Source organism: Trichosurus vulpecula, chromosome 6, assembly GCF_011100635.1.
Source record: "Trichosurus vulpecula isolate mTriVul1 chromosome 6, mTriVul1.pri, whole genome shotgun sequence".
NCBI lineage: Eukaryota > Metazoa > Chordata > Mammalia > Diprotodontia > Phalangeridae > Trichosurus > Trichosurus vulpecula.
Window position 1 is genome coordinate 1228613 of NC_050578.1, and position 19750 is coordinate 1248362.

A 19750-nucleotide genomic window follows, 5' to 3' on the forward strand; every position below is an offset into this window, starting at 1 on the left:
CACAGCTGCCCCAGCCAGCGCCCACCCGGGCCCCCCTTCATATTCCCAAAACTGTCTGGGGTATCACTGAGGCGAGCCCAGGCTTGCTCTTGGAAGCCAACAGGGTGGGAGGAGTTAGAAAGAGACAGAATTGAGGCCTGACTGAATTATCCCACACCCAGGATCACTCCTGCCACAGCCAAACACCCTTCTTCTGCTCCTGGACTCTTGGCTTTCCTGGCTTTTCTCTTCCCCCGCCCTGGTCAGCTAGAGGCTCAGCCTAGGCCTGCTGGATCTTTTCATTCCCATTGTCAAAGCACTGGCTTGTGGCTGCCTTTAAAGCCTAGTTTTTGATCGTTGATTTCCAGCTGTTGGCCACACGATTTAATTCAGTAGGTCTGCCTTGTATGCCTCATTTTAATGCTAGCTTAGGAAATCTTTATGCCTCCATAGAAGGTGTAAGCGGTGAGCTCCCCTTTCAGCCCTGTTAAGTCAGCTGCAGCCCTTGGGCCAAGCTCTTGGAGTGCACACAACGGCAGTCTCTGGTGCATGGCCAGTCTCTGGCCATGGTGCAGCTGCTCATTAGCAAAGACCTTTGGGATGGGGTGGGTATAGCAGATGAAGCACCCGCTGAAATGGAAACATCCGAGAAAAGGACAGGCCAGCTGAGTCCTCCCCTAGCAGGTCCCTGATGCTTCCCCCTTGGGCCAGTTGTGCCAGGGGGGCAGACCTTGGGGCTGTAGCCGTCTGCTCACATGGCTTCCCTCTTTTGCAGCTCAACATGAACTCGGCGCCGACCTTCATGCATTTTCCTCCGAAGGGGAAACCCAAGCGTGCTGACACTTTTGACCTGCAGAGAATTGGGTTTGCCGCAGAGCAGCTCGCCAAGTGGATTGCCGACCGGACGGATGTTCATGTAAGCTCCTGTAGACTGGGGCAGGGGGTAGCCTCCTGGGGAGCATGGGCAGGGTTCCGTCAGCCCTTTCCATGGACCACTGACGGGCTCTCTGTGTCCCTCACTTCTTCAGATCCGAGTTTTCCGGCCCCCCAACTACTCGGGCACCATCGCCTTGGCCCTGCTGATCTCTCTTGTAGGAGGCCTGCTGTACTTGAGGAGAAACAACCTGGAGTTCATCTACAACAAGACGGGCTGGGCCATGGCTTCCCTGGTAAGTGAATGTGTGTGAGTGCATCAGCGGGGGGCCAGGATCCTCACCCAGGGCCTGTGGCCCTTCTGGCCTTCCATGCTATTTAATGCCCTTTTGTGATGGTGCTGTGCAAACGGCAGAGAATGCCCAGGACCATCTTTATGTGGGGCCTTTCCCTTTAGGGAAGGGAGAGTAGAGAATAAGTATTTATGTAGCACCTGCTGTATACAAGCACTGTGCCAAGGGCTTTTTATAAATAGAACCTTATTTGATCTTTGCAACAGCTGAGTGAGGTAGGAGCTGTTGTGACACTCAGGCAGCCAGCGGTGAAATGACTGAGGTTGGACTTGAATTCAGCTCTTCCTGACCACAGGCCCCGCACTCTGTACTGTACTGCTGAGTTGCCTCTGTGTCTGGGCCTGGGCAGCTCTGATGTTGACTGTGGTCTGTTTTCCTTTGCATCTCCTTTAGCCTTTCTTGCGGGTGTGGGATGATTGTAGGAAGTGCCTCCTCCCCCCCACCCTTAGTGGTGCAGAGGCTGGAGCTGCTCTCCTTCTTTATCTTTGAATTACTGTGGCCCTTTGAAATCTGCTTCCCCCATGTCTGGGCTGCTTGTCTGATTCTGCCCTTCTGGCTCACAAGCCCAAGGAGGGAGTGGCCGCCTCTCACTCCGCCCAACCTCAGTCCCGTCATTTCCACCTGAACTCTCATTTCTTCCTTGTCAGCAAGAATCACCTGTAGAATGGAATGACCTCCACCTTTGGAAGGATGAATTTATCTGACATGAATTTATTAACTTTGCTGCTTGGGGCCGAGATAGACAGAGGCCGGACTTGGGCCAACGTTCTGTCTCCTATCCCATTGCATCCTCTGTTTCTTTGAGTCTTTTCATACATCCACACATTTGATGTTTGCACAATCTGGGTTGAGATTTTTATATATAGAAGGTGTGTAAATACTGGTGTGTGTGTGTGTGTGTGTGTGTGTGTGTGTACGTACGTGTAGAGAATTTAAACTCTAATTTTGAAATGGAAAATCATGAACTAGGACTGTGTTAGCCTTCAGACTTTATAAGGAGGAGGTCTGTAGTCATTACCTCGTTTGGTCCAGCATGCGTCGTGACTTTATCCCCTTCAGCTGGGTGGCCATGGTCTTTGTAATGCCTTATAGACATCTCAGTTACAGCATTGGAGGTGTGACCCACGTTTATCCCAGCTCTCCCCTCAACGCAGAGCTAGATGGCCCTTGGGTCTGCGTATTAGGAGGGCAGAGTTTATAATTTCAAAGAGGATCATATATATGTCTGAAAGGTTTGGAACCGCCGGATATAAGAAATTCTCAAGATAAGAGGCAGAAGAATCAAAGCATATATTTAGGCTCCAGAGTAACAGATCCACAAACCAGCATCCCCATTTTGACATATTGATCAAAAGCTTCCAGGCCCAAAAAGTCTGCCTCACAAGAGTAACCAGGAGGCCACAGAGAAGCATGATGGTGTAAAGCAGAATCATATACATGCTTCCCCTCTATGGTAAAAAGGTTACCCACTGTCCTCAAGTCCTTGTTCAGCTTCCTCCCCTAGGTCAGCTCTGCTACCGGCAGCTCCTGCTTCAGCTTCGGCTGTGGCTGTAGCTGTAGCAGCCTCTGGCTCCAACGGAAGCTGTTTTTAACCATCCGGCTTCTGCGGGGGTGTAAGGTATGCTGGGGAAAGCACAGGTTCTTTCGATCTGCTTAAGCAAGGGAAGCGAGGTGAAGGGGCCGACAAGCTTACTCCAATCCAACATACAAACAGCATTCAGTTCAGGGGAAAAAGCCAAACTAGTCAAGGGCACTTGTTGACTGGTTACCAACACACTCTGTTAATATGGGTGGAGCTCTCCAGGGCTGCCTGTATTCGGCATTGGGGAGCATCATTTTTCAATGAAAATAAGCATCACTTTTCTTTATGCCAATGCTCAGACTTCAGACAGATTGTCACTGCTGCAATTCTCATTAAATTCAGTAGGAAAGAGAACACAATCATTGATCCTGCTGTAGTAACATCAGGACAGAAGTGGAAGGTGGCTTCTGTTTCACCCCATAGTAGGAGCTTCTTCCATCCCCTTGTGGATTTAAATAAAGCCATCTTGGGCCCTATTTCTTGCTTTCTGGTTGCTTGCCTCTGGTAACCATTCTCTTTATTTTTTTATTTATTTTTAGTTTTCAACATTCATTTCCACAAGATTTTGAGTTCCAAATTTTCTCCCCATCTCTCTCCTGGTCATAGCTCCAAGGAGGACTGAGAAGGGACATCTGTGGGGTGGTGTTCCTGGGATGGAGGCCCTGGGCAGTGTATGGAGAAAGAAGTTCAGGACTCATCACCAGCAGCAGCATCAGTGTGACTCAAAGTCCAGGCACAGAAAAGGAACTTACTTCCAACATCTAGCTGAGCCTGTAAGAATAACTGGGGCAGGAATCCCAGGCCATAGGGGAGCCCCAAATTCTGCCACTCTGAACCAGCAGACTTTTCCATGTGGCTGACGGGCAGAGTGCAGCAGCAGCTACTCTTGCTCAGACCCAGACCTTTAAGGTGTTAAATGAAAGCAAAACCTAAGTCCCTACACCATTGGAGAAAACCATTTCAAGACCTAGCTACTTTTTCCATGGCTTACCACATCCTGTGTTTTTCAAGGCCTTGTTATCTCCTGTGAACAATGCCATCATTTTATGGTCAATCGTAATTCTTGAAAAATCCCTGTGTCTTACTCGTTACAAAGTTTAGGCATAGCACAGCGTGTCTTGGCCGCCCTTGAGAGGCCTTGGCAGATTTTGTGGTCTTTTGTTATGTTCTTACTGTCAGGATGACGGGGGACCCTTTGATGTAGCTTTTTAATCTCTTTTCTTACAGGGGAATAGGAGTCATTATACTTCCTCGTTTGTCTAAAGTTAATAACTTAGAAGGGGGGCTTAGAGCTCCCAATGATAAAAATAGGCTGGCCCCAGGTGATCCCTGTGCCTTATTTTGTGATTTAGAATACCTTTCCTGGATGGAAGCTTCCTGGAGATTCTTTGCATGGTGTGCCATGTGCCATTGGCCTACCTTTGTCCTGCCGATGGTGAGCTTGGCTTCTCAATGCAGGGGAGCTCTGGTAGGATCATGAGCCTCCTCCAAGCTTTGGGAAAGGTTTTCATCTTTTATCTAGCAGCTGTTTGCAGAGCTTATGTCTCATGGAGTTGTTTATTCTCCTTAGCCAATTCTGATTTTCAAGGAGTTGTTTACTTTTTTTCTATGATGTTTTATGCCTCTTTTAACAGGTTGCTAATTCTGTTTTCATAACTTTCTTGCATAGTTCTCATTTCTTTTCCCGTATTTCTTCTGTTACTCCTTTTGGTTTTTAAATTTTTTTTTCTCTTTTTATCTCTTTATCTCTCAGGAATTCTTGTGGGCTTTTGTCACATCTGCATTTTTTCTTTGTGGTTTTGCCTGTAGATATTTTCAGGTCATTATCTTCTTCTGGGTATGTATGTTGGACGTCCTTGTCCCTAGCGTAGCTCTTTGTGGTTGGCTCCTTTTTCTGTTTGCTCATTTTTCCAACCCACTTACTGACTTTGGACTTCGTTGGTGTTTGGCGCAGCTGGCCTCTGAGGGGCCATGTCTGACTTCAACTTCTGCTGCTTTCACAGCTCAGTCAGGGGCCTGTCCTCCTGGTCTGTGCTCTCCAAGTTCCTGGCCTGGTTCGGGTCCGTTGGTTTGTGTGTTGTTGAGACTGCTGCTAGACTCGGTCACCCTTGTCCTGCTGGAAGGGTGTACAGAGTCAGACTGACTGAACTGCCAGCAGTCTTGGTCTCCTGCCCTGGTTCTTCCTCTGCAGACATGAGCAGGACTAGGGGTTGGGACTGAGTCTCTGCTCTTGGGCCCTGAGCCTCACAGCTGTGGTTCTGGGCCTTGTTCCTTGCTCCATGCATAGCTAGGACCTCTCACTTGTGACTGTGACCTCTCTGCCCCACCCTGGAACTGTGACTTGGGACTGGGTAATGGGGGCCGCAGCTCCCAGATCTAGACCACTTGTCTCCATCCTGGATCTCTGACTGGGAGATGGGTAAGGGGTAAAAACTGCCTAATGATACCAGTTCCCACTTCCCGGTCTGGCTCAGGGGTGCCCTGGGATCTCCTGCTGCCCTGGTGTTCAGCCCCTGACTACGCCTGGGAGCTAGAATGCTCCCCACCCTTCCCCAGTGTCCACAGGCCTGTCTGTCTTCCTAAGTCTTCCTTGTCTCCCTGTGACTCTTTCTTAGCTTTCTCCGTCAGAATTTGGTCTGGTGCATTTCCTGGGCTGTTGGGGCGGGGGGGAGGCGGTGGTTGGGAGAGCTGGGCAGAAATGCCGACTCACTGCCATCTTGACCGCCTCAGAACAGGGGTTCTTGTTTTTATCTGGTTTTGCCCTCCTTTGCCAGTTTGGTGAAGCCTGTGGCCCCTTCTCAGGATCATGTTTTCAGTCCATTGCAGAGTACATATTGGAGAAGCATTTCCTGTGGAGAGTGAGGCCCGTGTGGATAGATGGCCATGTGCAAGCTTTGCAGGGCCTCTTGGAAGAGACCTAGAATGAGAAGAGTTTGGCCAGCCACACCAGAAAGGCCCAGAGGAAGAGTAATGTTTGGATGGAAGAGCTAGAGATTCTCTGTCATTGTGTATATCTGGGATGGGGAGGGCCCAGGGCTAGACAGGAGATGAGATGAGAGAGGAGATGGTCGTGTTGTATGAACCTTCCTCCTCCCCCGGGGTCTGCTTTGGGGTGGGCATGGAGATGAGTGCACAGAGCGCCAGGCCTGGAGTCAGAAAGATCTGAGTTCAAATCCAGCCTCAGACACTTGTTAGCTACTGTGGGAAAGTCACTCAGCCACTGTTTGCCTCAGTTTCCTTATCTATAAAATATGGCTAATAACAGCGCCTACTGCCCAGGGTTGGGAGGATCCAAGAAGTAAAGCGCTTAGCACAGTGCCAGGCCCACAGTAGGTTCTGTAAGAATGTTACCCTAATCAATACCAATATCGGTATCGTTTTTATCATTATCCAGTGAACTTGGCTGGGTGTGATGGGCATGGTTGGAAGGAACATCTGACTCAATGCTGGCTAGTCATCCATATCATTTAATCAGAGCGCATGTATTCTAGCCTATTAGAGATTCCATATTTGAAAAATGGGAACCCAGACCCCATTACCACCCTGTGACTTTTGGAGGTAGTACACAGAAACTGGAGACTTTTTAAATTATTATGATGACGGTGATTAATATCTCTGCCCTGAAAGATAGAGAAGGTGCCAGAGGCTGCTGGTGCTTCAGCATCATCATGGAAAGATCGCATACAGGTCACAGAATGAAGTGGCAGAAAACAATGGGAAAATGAGATGGAGGCTATAAAGTTTGAGAAACAGACTCATAAGAAATAAGAAATGTCCATTCCAGTCTCCACAGAAAAGCTTCCAGTTTGTAAAACATCGAGTCCGATGTGAGTTTAAAAATCGGTGTTTTGAGAACCCTCCCGCTTCTCCCCCGATTTTTGACGTGTCACTGATGAACCAGGCGGCACTGGAGGAACCTCAGAGTCTTTCCTCCTCTAGAACTGTCTTCTGAAAAGTGAGTTTGGGGATTGGGGAAAATGTATTTCCTTGGGTAATGAAGAGAAACTTGATGTTTGACAGCAATTACAAATAACTCCTCTATCATCCTTTCATTCAGTTACTTGGTTTAATGTAAAAGGTCCCTGGCTTCACGGTGACCGTTTTGTGAGATAAGCCTGGGAGAAGCCTTCGAGAACGTGAGGCTTCAGTGGTCTTCTCTCCATCGATGCAGTTCGCTCCTCAGGTTATTCCTTGGTTCATCTCTCCTTGGTGCTTCCAGCCTGGATATTTGCTGTAGATGTCACAGAGTCAAGGCTTTTGGGGAGTGTCTTGATCTGAGGTCGCCCCTGTAGCATCAGGCATTTGGAAGTGCCTCTCCCACAGGGACGGGGAAGGTAGGCACATTGGATATTCTTCAGAGCTGGTATCGTTCTGCTCAGCTAGCTCTGTTTATCGAGCTCATCACTAAGATTGTAGACATTGGATCTTTTTTGCTTCAGTTAAATTGCTCAGTTCCCCACCTCTGGAACATACTTTCCATCGCCTGCTTTTTTTCGTGTGCTCTCCTAGTCCCTTTCTGCCTAGGCCAACCCCAGTCCCTCCTTCAGGTCCATATCAAAGAAAGCCCTCCTCCTTGAAGCACACCTGGCCATGCTTGTCTTTCCTTCCTCAGACTTTGGAGCCTTTTCCCCTTAGGCCTTGCCTTGTGGCCTCTCCGGGAGCCTCTGCCCATTTCCCCTCCTCAGTCTCAGATGGAGGATTTACCCATGGAGACTCATCTCTTGTTCTTTAAGGATCATCAGGCCCACCTGTCATCTGTCTGTTTGCCCCCTTTTCTTCTCATGCCTGCCCTCCATGATTGATGTTGGGCCGTCCTGTGTGAGGATGTCTGAGTCGGCATCATGCTGAGGATGCTCAGGGACGTTGTGCCCCTTCCCATTGCTTTGGAATCCATCATCTTTTAATAATAGCAAGATCTTGGGGTGCCTTGAAGGGAAGCCTTGCAGTCTTACTGGGGGAATACTCCCACCCCAGTAATGGGCTTTCGTGGCAGAGAGCAGATGGCGATCACGAGCAACCCTAGTCAGTCTCCATTGTGATCCAGCACAGTCGGCTCAGCCACCACCATAGTTGTTCTGGTCACAGCATCCCATGAAACAGATGGATGGCCCGCCATCCTTGGCTCCTCACTGGCTTGAGCAGTGACGGTAACAGCACTTCCAGAGATGTGGCTCTACACTGACCTCGGTCCTGTTCCTTAATGTCCGGGCGTTTACCGTTAGCCTGTGCTTTCTCCGAGGGCAAGTCCCCTTTATTTTTGTTTGATCTCCTGCAAGTCAAAGAGAGTATATGGAGGTGCTCAGTTAATGTTATTCACTTGGTTAGCTAGACCAAACTTGGGCAGAGAGTTTGAGAGTAGAAAACCTGTCCTAAGTCTGTCTATTCCAACTTTGACAGATTCTTGTAGGTCTAAAATTCCATTTTTTTAAAAAATTTAAAAAAAAACATTTATTATGAGGCTCTTGTGTACCCTGAGAAGACAATACTCTGGACCCTTGAACTGCAGCTATATAAATGAAGTCATCCCTGCCCTCCAGTATTGCTGGCATCCTGCCATCTCTCACAGATCCGGTTTCCACACAATCTTAGAGCCGTTTGAGTGGTGAAACACAGAAGTCTTCAATGGGCAGTATCTTAAATCTTTAAAAGATTTTTGTAAAACGGAATTTGCTGAATAAACTGCTTGTGTTCAAGGGGAATTTTGTATTTTATATTCTCTGAGTGTCAATCATCTTAATTTATCCTCTTTTTCAGTGTGTGGTCTTTGCTATGACATCAGGACAGATGTGGAACCACATCCGGGGACCTCCATATGCTCATAAGAACCCTCAGAATGGACAAGTGGTAAGTTCCTGTACAAAGATTGACAAATCTAGCCTATAGAAAAAAGAATTCTACATTTGTTAATTAAAAGATGGTCATCTGTCCATTCTCTTCCCACGCCAACCCCCAATATCCTGATGGATTGGTGGCTGTCTAACATTGGAATGAGGCAGGGGACTTGGACACACTCTGCTTGTGTTCTCCCAAGGTTGTGTACCTGGGGGCATAGATCACCTCCTTGGCCTTGCACGCTTTGAGGACCTGGCCCTGTCATCCAGACTCTGCATCTGACTCCAGGCAAGGCACAAAGACTTGTAGGGGCACACAGGCAGTGCTCATTACTTGCTGAAATGAATTGGAGGCCATCTAGCCCAGGGGTGTCAAGCTTTATAGAAACCAGATCTCTGCCAGCACACTTTGACTTAGAAAACCACAAATGAGCATTATCTTTGTTGTATTTTTATTTATTTTGTTCACCATTTCCCAGTCACATTTTCATCTGGTGTGGGCTCCTCTCAGGAGCTCTGCTGCCACACTGAGCTTGATGCCTCTAGCCCACTTTATGTTGACAATGAGAGAACTGATCCCATGGTGGATCACAAAATCACAGAGTTGAGAGGGGCCTTAGAGGCCAGAGAAACAGATCATCTCATTTCACAGACGAGGAAACTGAGTCCCAGAGAAACAAAATGAAGACTTGCCCAGGCTCACAGAAACAAGTGTCTTAAGGTGAGATTTGAACCCAGGTCTACTGAAAACCCAAATCCAGCATGCTCTCAAGACCTCACCCAGCCTCTGGAACCAACCTGCTTAGGGACAAATCGCTGATGAGTGACACAGAGCCCAGACTAGAGGCCAGCTAGCTATCCCATCTCCCAAGTCTTCTTCTCATCCTTTCCTGTTGGTTTACTCATCTCTATCCAGAGGACCCCCATGTAGCCAGCCCTAAATGTTCTCTCGAGCTCCTTTCCCACATCGCCGATTGCCTTTGAGACACTTCTCTCTGAATTGGTTGTTGTCCTTTGTTCTTGAAGAGAACCTAGATGGCGGCACTGTGTTGGGGACACAGTGTGTCTAACTGTGGCTGATCAGACAGTCTGAGCTCGGAAGGCTCTGCCCCAGGCTGGGCCCAAACAGTCTACGTGAACATCTGGAGCGGAGGTGGCTCAAAATTTCCACATCACACAATTCTTTGGAGCAACTGCGGTTCTGCTTCACTCATAGCGCGCAGTGCCTTCTCTGATGTGGGCACGCCATGCCGGGCTGTCCTGTACCAGTGTCTCCCATGTCGCACAATCAATTTAAAAAGTTCTTCAGAGCGACCTTGTATCACTTAGATCACTTCTTCTGACCTCTGTGTGAACACATGCCTTGTGTGAGCTCGCAAATGGACCTGACGTTCAGACAAGTGACCAGCCCCTTGGTGTTGAGCTCACTGCAGCAGAGTTTGAGTGCTTGGCAGTTTGGGTCGAGTAAGGCCCTCAGTGTCTGGTCCTTTACCCTGCCAAGTGATCTTCAGATTCTTCCTAAGACAGTTCAAATGGAAGCAACTCCGTTTTCCTGCATGGCGCTGGTAGACTGTCCGGGTTTCACTGATACAGCTGAACCTCCTAGGAATCTCCGCCTCGGCGTGTCCAAAGCGCAGCATTGTCGATTTTCTTGGAGCCCACCCATCTTCACTCCCATATTTCTGTGGAGGCACCGCTCTTCTTCCAGCCTTCTGGGATTGAAACCTCCAGCTCCTCATTTTCCTCCCCTCCCCTCACATAAGCCATTCTGTTGCCTAATCATGTCATTTCCTGTGTCTGCATTGTCTCACTTCCTCTTATGTCTACTCAGAGGCTGCCACCCTGGGCCAAGTGCTCATCCCCTATCTCCTGGTGTGTTGCAGTCACCTCCTAATTGGTCTGGTGGGCCTTGTGTGTTTGCCCTTGCAATGCTTTCTTCCACTCTGCTCCCAAGTGATTTTCTGAAAGCCTAGGTCTGAGCATACTGTTCTCCAACTCAGTAAATTCTTCCCTGACCTGTCTAGCCTTGGCTTGTTGGCTTCCTTACCCTTCACCTTTATGGTGCTTCCTTTAACAATGAAAAATAAGTTGCTGATGGGAAAGGAGTAGCAGGTGGTATTTCCTAGGGGAGAAGGAAAGGCGCACGTGTGTGTGTGCGCACATGTATGTGTGCTCTCATGAGTGTGTGTGTGCGTGCGCACGCGTGCGCCCTGGGAGTGGGGTGGGAAGGAGATAGTTTAGGGCAGCAGCTGGTAATCCTCTTGGTTCACAGAAACATGAGGATAAAAGAATACAATCGGCATCTCTTTGCTCCTTTAGATGAAACAGCTGACGATTGAACATGAAGGTCATTGACTCTTTGGAGCGCATTGTAACGCTCTGTGAGAAGTTGGCCTAAACGCTTCCTGGCCGGCGGAGAGCCTCCCCTCTAGTTTTGTTCTTTGGTGCATTGAACGGGGAGCTGCTGTGTTCGTTCACTTGTGGTTCTGCCTCATTTGGTGTAGTGAGATCTTCAGACTTCAGGCTTGCCGCCCTATTAGTGTAAAACAAGTGAGCCCCAGCTCCCCCCGTACATGCAGATTTATTCTTTAAAAATCTGTTTCCCGGTATATTATGTACATGATAAACTATCTGCAAAAATAGAGATGGAAAAGAATGAGATAAAGATAAAATAAGCCATAGTTCAGGTCTTAAAGTGTCATTAGCATGACAAAAGCTTTTCAGTCCCACTAAGTGCATGCCAGCACTTTGTGTAATGACCACTGTCCTGGGAAAAGATGCCGCAGACTGGCCTGGCCAAGTCAGGCTCCTCGTTTTTCTAGCCTGTCCCTCTTATACATTGATGTTTAGTGAATTAGTGGCCATCCTTGTGATGTCTGTGTATGCGGGGGTCGGGGGTGGGGCACCATCAGGGGAAGGGGAAGATGGGGGAGAATAAGTATTTATGTAGTACCAGCTGTGTGCCGGGGCCTGTGCTAAGTGCTTCGGAGAGAATATCTCATTTTATCTTCACGATGACCTTGGGAGGGAGGTTCCAATATGGTCCCCACTTTACAATTGAGGAAACTGAGGCAAACAGACATCAAGTGACTTGCCCAGGGTCACCCAGGTAGTAAGTGTCTAGGGCAGCTTTGAACTCAGGACTTCATGCCTCCAGGCTGGCTGCTGCCTGCTCCTTCAGATACTCCCTCCTGCATCTTCTCCTGGGCCTAACACAAGCAAACGTCCGTTCTTGTGGGAGGGGAGGGTGAAGAAGGAGCCGGGTGCTCCTGTTCTCAGACAGCCCCCTCCCGAGCCTGCCCCATCAGTTCTGGGCTGGACTTGGTTAGAAATGACCTCAAAGCCGTTGATGATGTAGGTAGGGCTGGAGCTCCAAAGGAAGAACTGCAGGCATCCAGAAATGATGGCCCCTGCCTGCATGCCACATACTGGAACACAAGGATCAGTCACCAGCCTCTCCCATCACCGTGACAATGGCCATAGTGAGGAGCTGCAGTGATCAGTAGAAGTCTCAAGTGGAGAGAGAAACTGAGAAAGAGAATTGTGCACCAAGCAGGAAGCCAAGCCAAGAGGATTTTTAACAATTTCTAGCAGTGTGGTAATAGTTTATTTATCATCCCTCGGTGTTGATTTAGGAAGCTGTAGTAAAAACAGTGAAGGAAGTTGTTTTGCAAACACATGGCTGCTACTATCATTGGGCCTTGGAGGGCTCTCCGGGAGCCAGAGAGGCTGGAAGCCACCTGGGCCCCTGTGGGAATCACCATCCACATGGATGAATGACCCACCCCAGACACCTCCAGGAACAAGAGAGGCCTGCAAGTGAGTGAGCGGGAGAGGGGATCAGGAAGACTTCTTGAGGGACACTGCCAGCAACAGACCCAGAATTGGGTGGGGCTGGGTTGGAGCTGCTGTGCCTCTCTGCTCATGGTTATGGTTAAACACTGGAAGTGGTGAGGTAAATGAACTCAGAACCAGCTGGCTGCTGCGGTGTATGTTGAATGGTTTATCCGTGGGAGATAGTAATGGAATTAGGCCCTCCCTTAGCGCCCGGCTGCCGGGCACTAAAGGGGGTGGGCTCGGTTCTCCCTGGGCTGTTTGCATCTGATGGGCTTGGGTGCTGGGAGCTGCTGTTAATCCTCCTAGATTGGTGATCCCACCCTCCTGGGACTGCTAGCAAGGAATCTCTTCCAGGAGGGCACCGTCAGGGGCTGTCCTGAGTTTTCCCCACCATCTAACCCACTTGTCCTCTCCTTCTTTTGTAGAGTTACATCCACGGGAGTAGCCAGGCTCAGTTTGTGGCCGAGTCACACATCATTCTCCTCCTAAGTATCCTTTAACCTACAAATGGGGGAGGAAAGAGACCAAAGTGGGAAGGCCCCCCAGCGGCTTTGCAGCCAGCAGCGTTGAAGTGGCTGCTTGGGCCAGCCCGACTGAGGGCGAGGCCCCTCACTCTGTTTGCTCATTGGTGAGTGAGGGATAGTGGTCACACCTGCAGCTGCCATGGAGGAGCGGCTGAGGGCCCCTTGCGGGGTGGGGCGGGGGGGGGGGCGTGGGGGGAGGTGTGGAGGAGCTGATGATTTGTCCTCCTCTCCCTCCCTGCTAGTGACCAGAGGTCATCAGAGGTGGACTCCCATGGCCCCCTCCCCTCTGCTGTTGCTCCTCCTTTGGCTGGGCTGCTGAATAAATGCAGTGAAGGACCAGAAGGCCTTTACATCGCACCTGCTCTGGGCCCTCTACAAGCAGGGTCGTGTTTGATCTCACAGCAGCCCTGCTGCGTGGGGGCTTGATTACCCTCATTTGATAGTTGCAGAAACTGAGGCAGACGGGCAAGTGTAGGAGGTTGGATTTGAACTCAGGTCTTCCTGACTCCAGGCCCAGCACTCTGGCCACTACATGACCCGAGTCATGTCCAAGCGCAGACCTGTGCGCACGTGCACATCTGGAAAGGCGCTAGGTGCAGGAAGTGGGCTTGTCCTCCTGCTCCTGGAGATGGCTCTGTTGAGCAGATCATTCTCATTTCTGTGGGTGTTTGCACGGCGGCCTACATGACGATGTGTGAGTGGGAATCCTCCATCGCGAGGATCGCTCTTGGGCTCCCCATAATATTATTTTAACATCTAATTCCACTTTTCTTTAAATCGACAAACCCCTTTCTTCGTGTTGTCCTCACCGGTGCAGCTGAGTGATGCTGTCACGCGGACGTATTTGTTGCCACTCAGAGCCTCTGGCTGCAGGATTTAATTTGTGCAGATAGGAGCTGCTGTTTGATGCAGGTCAGGCCTACGTTTTTATGTCCTTATGTGATAGGAAAGTGATTGAGAAGCGCAGTGGAGACACCCTGAAATGACGGGCAGGATTTGGGAGCGAGACTGTTGAACTGCTTACAGCTGTCCGTGAGCTAGAGCTGATGAGACCGTGGGAGCCCTAACAATGTTTCTGTCCCAATGGTAATCATTATTTTTAAGCCAAATATCTTCAATTGGCAGTTTATTCTTTACTTAGAAAAGCAGAAATGGGGAAATGGAAAGGGGTTTGCCAGTGTCCTAACCAAGGTAAGGGGGTAGACCCATTTTTAAGGTCCTCTCCCAGGGGCCATGGCACCTGCTCCAGGGGACTCGTTTAATATTCCAACTTCTGAGGGAATTAGATGTTTGAGAGGAGGAACAGGAGGAACGTTATGAGGTTTTAAGGAGAAGGAATCACGAGGGAAGGGATCAGTCTGGAGAGCTTTGGAACAGTGAAGAAGCCAGATTAATTTGGGGGTGGGGTGTGTGAGAGAGATTGAAGAGAAGACTGCAGGATGAGAGTGATGTGGAGAGAAGGAAGAGAAAGGCCCCAAGAGAGGGGCCTGAGGAGGAGCTGCTGGGAGAGGACTGGGGGCGGGAGGGGGAGGAGAGGCAAAGTGACCTCGCTGGCCGTCCTCGGCACCATCCACCTCCTCCTTTCTGTCAGCCTCCACCCCAACCCCACAGTGTCCCGCCCAAATTCTCCCCACCTCCTCTGCCGCTGCAGACAGAGGACTGGGCCTGGGATTTATTTGCCATGCCCTTGGGAATGGAGCTATCTGTTGGCTTGCTGGTCAGGAGATTTCTTTTTCAGGGGAGTGTGGGCCTTGGAAACCCGGAGGTTAGCCCCTCCTTTCTCTGCATTCTGAGCGCATGTACAGCAGGGCGTCGTGCCCCAGGGGCCTTTTCAAACCATATTTTTGAGGCCTGTTTTAGCATGGTGGGTTTTCTTTGTAATCTCCTCCATTGCATGTCTCAAAACATGGCTTTGAGAAGGGGTCTGTGGGCTTCCCCAGACACCGGGCTGAAGAAGCCTCGATATCTTGACAAATCCAGATCGTCTGATGGATGGGGATTGACTGGGGGGGGAAGGGAGGGGTGTGCGTGTGCGTGTGCGTGTGTGTAAACATTGCACCCTCTCCTGTCCTGGGTCGGTGGCTGGCAGGGAGTCAGTGACATGTGGTCTCTGCTTTTCTGTGGTTTCCTTGACAACGGCCTTAGATGCTGCCATCACCATGGGGATGGTCCTCCTCAATGAAGCTGCCACCTCCAAAGGGGACGTGGGCAAGAGAAGAAGTAAGTGATTTCCTGCAGTCGGCTGGTGCTCAGAGGCCCAGCCTCTGAGGTGATAAGAGTGTAAGCATGGCCAGGGAGGCCCTGTCCGGTGCTGAACCAGGGCTGGGCCTGCCCCTGAACTGCCCTTGAGCCAGAGCCTGCGTCCTGTGGGATTGCAACTTAGTAGGCATCCATGAGAAATTGAGTCCCTGGCCTGCCTGCTCACGTAAGGTGACAGGATTAGTGTCAGGGAATAGGAACAGCTCACTGCATGTCTGAAGTGGTAATGACTCCCTGGGGCATTGCAGGGTGGTCAAGAAGCATTGATTTGGTGCCTCCTGTGTGCCAGGCACTCTGCTGGGCACAGAGAACAGCATGGTCCCTGCCCTCCAGGAGAGCCCACGTGCCAGCAACTGTGTCCACACAAGCTCTGGACAGTGGAGGTGGGAGGTCACCTTGGGCCTGGGATTGGGAGGTGGTGGGCCACACCAGGGACCGCCCCGAAGGCCAGCATCCCTGCCACAGAGAAGCGGAGGGGTGGGCTTTGCTGTTCTCAGGGAGGCTTAGAGACCTGACCCCTAGTAGAAGTGAACATTCATTCCTGAGTCATTAGTACGATCCTAGTCATCAACAACTTAAGAGTCTTAAGTCGGGTGAAGACAAGTCATGGAATGACCAAGATTAAGGTCCACGGAGACCCAGAGACAACAAACAGGACCGTGTCCATTCTGTTCAGGAAGCTTCTTGAGAGAGGCCATCTCTTTGTTGTCTCTGGCATACAGTGGTACCCACTAAATGCTTTGGCTTACATTGGCACTTCTCACTTGGCTGTGCAGGAAGCTTGGGGGCCACTCCCTCTGGGATTGATGGTCCTTAAGCTTTTGTGACTCAGAGCCTGAGCTGACCAAGGGTCTTCCATTGTGTCCCTCTGTCGGTCGTGTGGGAAGAAGCAAAGCCCCGTCTGCTCATGTCACTAGGGTCTCTGTCCTTGCAGAGTAGGCAGTGGAGCCAGGGAAGGCGAGTCAGAGCCTTGGTGGCCCTGGTGTGGCCCAAGGAGGGGCTGCCAGGGGCAGCTGCATGGATTCTGGCCCTTGGGTTTTCAGTTGCAGGAGGCAGGCAGCCCACAGTCCCCTGCCCCTTGGAGAAAGGGCCATCGTGGGGCTGGCCGTCCCCCAGCCACCCCCCACCCCACCTCCCTCTTTCTCTTCCCCCAGTCATCTGCCTGGTGGGCCTGGGCCTGGTGGTGTTCTTCTTCAGCTTCCTGCTGTCCATCTTCCGCTCCAAGTACCATGGATATCCCTACAGGTGAGCCCCACGCACCGCCACCGTCCCTCTACCAGGGCCATTGCTTTGCTTTGAGGCGCAAATGCTGAGCTAGCCTCACTCTGGCCCGTTCAGCAAGCGCATGTGCTGGGCGTTACGGACAGTGCAAATCCCCTGCCCCAGCCCACCCCCGGCACCAAGCCCCTGCCTGCAGAGTACCCATTAGAGAGACGCCAGGATGTGCACACGCACACGGACACACACAAGCACATGCACACACACAGAGCTGTATGGGAGTCTGCGCACCCACCGAAGTACTTCTCGTTTGTAGGGAGCTGTAGCTTAGTGTTCTGACAATCTGTGATTTCTTCAGTCTGAGGACAGCAGCTCCTTTGCATGTGTTCAGCCTGAATTTTGGTGATGAGCCCCTGGATTGAGCCCAGTAGATGTAAGAGTGAGCAAGAAAGAGAGAGAGGCAAGAGAGGGAGATGGAGCCAGAGTGAGGGAGAGAGGGAGAATGGGTGTGGAGGCAGGGGCAGACAGACACCCCAGCGGACCAGGGCCTTGGTGGAGGGGGCAGCCAGGAGGCCAGTGTCACTGGATTGAAGATCAGGCAGTGAGGTAGAAGGGGCCCCTGAAGGCCAAACCACATTCTCTTAGTGTTCCTGGAGGCGATGGGGAGACCTGGAGGTTATTGAGTAGGGGGGTGGGTGGGGCCAGACTTGTGTTTTAGGGGAATCATGGCTGTGTGGTGGATAGACCCGAGTGCAGAGAGCCCCGAGGCAGCAGATCCCACCCCCCAGCAGCCCTCACACTGATCCAGGTGTGGGATGATGAAGCCTGCCCTGGGCAGGAGAGGAGGAGGCACAGTCGAGAGCTTGCTGCACGTGAAGTGTTCAGGAGGTGCCGCCGAGGGGAGATGGACAGGGCTTGGTACCATTTTGTATATGGGGGACAAGAGAGGGAGGCGTCTGGGATGACTCCTGGGTCGGGAGCCTGAGGCACCGGGAATGTGGCAGTGTCTCTGCAGTGATAGGGGAGGCAGGAGCAGCCGGGGGACTCGGGGAAAGAGAATGAGTTCTGAGAGCGAGGGAGTGAAGGGTGCAGTGCTGGAGAAGAAGCAGAGAGGCCTGGAGGCTGTGGAGGGTCAGCCAAGGCCTTGGCACCATGAGAAGAGGCCAGGGCAGGGTGCTGAGTACTCTGGGGAGCCTGGGCTGAGCAGGGTCATTACAGTCACCTAAGGACCCATTTGCCCCCAGCAGCCAGTAGAAGTGCCCCTGCTTCCCCACCCTTTGTTTGAAGTGAAGGCCTCTGGGTGCAGAACACAGCCTTATTCAGGCGCTTTGATCTAGTGAGGATAGGATTGAGTGGAAAAGCATATCTGGTAAACTGAGATATAAGAACCAAAGGTCCTGAAAGGCAGCATCTCAATAGCCACCAGGATTTCTAGTCTTGGACTTTTTCCCAGAGATGGTGGAGTTCACAACCTGAGACAGATTTGAGGGTCCCTGGGAAAGTCACCCCAACGGATTTTGTCTGGTTTCTAGTCTTGATGCTGGCCAGAAGCAAAATGGGAAAGTGGCAGAAAGCACATTTAAAAATATATCAACATCCATCCGTTTATCAGTCTACACACTTAGCCATCCATCTGGATATGTATACGTACACGCACTCAGAGATCTCTGGGTGTGGGGATCTCTCTCTAAAGGCCAGCCCACCATGGTATTTGCAGGACCTTCTCCCAGGCACTAGAGATGAAAAGACCGAGAAGACACCGGTGCTGCCCTCAAGCACTGACATTTTTTTGAGGGCCCGGAGTGTGTGTACCCCCAAGCAAACAAAGGCTAAATCATAAACAGTTAGTCTGAGAGAGAGAGGCAGTGGGGGGTGTGGAAAGTGCCATAAAGGCCCTAACCCTCTGGAAGCTGGCTCACTGAGGGTGAGGGCGTGGTCCTGGGCTGGCAGGTACAGCATCCTTGGGACCATCCCCAGACCTCCCCCGGTGACATGGAAGCTTCCTTCCCTCCCCCAGCTTTTCCTGTGCACTGATGCCCCCAGCCCTCCACTTGCTGACTGTGTCTAATGAGAAGCTTGTTGGGTGCTTCCCTCCCTCCTCCTCTTGTGGCTCCTGCAGGACACTGTCCATCCCTCTTTGGTTGAGGGCATCGCCCCCGGGCTGCCCTGGTGGCAGAATTCTAGACCGTGGGAGCCTCTGTCTCCTTTCCCTGACTGCTCTACAACCGGCTTCCCCCCAAATCTAGGGCGCTTGTCTCATGATCACACTTGAAAAGACCAAGGGGCCCCTTGCTACACAGCTCTAATCCAGAGTAGGACCCACCCCCTGCCCCCGTTCCTTCCTCCCTGTATGAGAACACGAAGTGATCATCAAAGAAATTCTGGAAGCTACTGTTGCTCTGCTTGTAGAAGAGAGAAAAAAGGGGAGAGAGACATATAAAGAGAGATACAGAGACAGACAGGGAAGGAGACAAGGGAACGGAGTGGGGAGAGGGAGAGGCAGAGAGACCACATGGGGAGACAGAGCCAGATGGAGGACAGTGGAAGGGAAGAGAGACAGACAGAGGGAGGAAGAGGAGAAGGGGAGGGAGACAGACCTCGAGGGTTCAAAGCCCCTATCCCTTGGGTGCTCTTCCGGCCTCTTCCTCTTGCACCACCGTCCTCCCCTCCTCATGTGCCATGCACCTGGGGCCTCCTCCCTGCAGCGAGGCCCCCTTGTCCATAGATGGTCCAGTCCCTCTCAGATGAAGTCCGACCTTTCAGAGGCAGATTCTCAGCTCCATGGCTCCCACCCCAGGGGGCTCTACGATCACCAATCTGACGGTGTGCCCGTCCTCCACCTTTCTGGGCCTCATACTCACACTGGGCCATTTGAATTCCTGTCTCTTTCAGTAGATTTTGCCTCGTCTCTGGGCATCTCTCCTGATGTTCTTCCCTCATCCAGTTCAGTGAAACAAGCATTGATGAACATGTGTGAGATGCTGTGTTCAGCTCTGGGGGTGCAGCAGCCAGACTGCCCTATCCCAGGCCTCCCAGAGCCTCCATGATGGGGTCAGTGCCAAGAGCCCAGATGCTCACCTTTGGCCTCAACAACCCTTGAAACAAAGAAAAGCGACTGAGTCCGTACCAAGTAGCTCTCAAAGCCTTTCAGGAGGTGGCCTCTCCTGTGGGGGTCAGGGGTGGCTGCAGGTCATGGGCGCTCCTGACAGGAGCCCCACAGGAAGGCAGGTGGGGGGGAGGAGAGAGAGCAGAGCATCAGGGAGCAGCCAGGAAACCATTTGGGCAGCCTGGAGA

At 51.3% G+C, this 19750-nt stretch overlaps 1 protein-coding gene across 1 annotated transcript in view; it reads left to right on the forward strand.

Moving 5' to 3' along the window:
* The window catches only part of TUSC3 (tumor suppressor candidate 3), a 48904-nt gene that overhangs the window by 21012 nt on the left and 8142 nt on the right, over positions 1-19750 (forward strand). Inside the window, exons 4-9 of the mRNA XM_036764921.1 lie at positions 755-895; positions 1008-1148; positions 8542-8631; positions 12881-12944; positions 15125-15199; positions 16393-16483. Of these exons, the coding sequence (XP_036620816.1) occupies positions 755-895; positions 1008-1148; positions 8542-8631; positions 12881-12944; positions 15125-15199; positions 16393-16483 (602 nt within the window). The remainder of the gene's footprint in view (positions 1-754; positions 896-1007; positions 1149-8541; positions 8632-12880; positions 12945-15124; positions 15200-16392; positions 16484-19750) is intronic.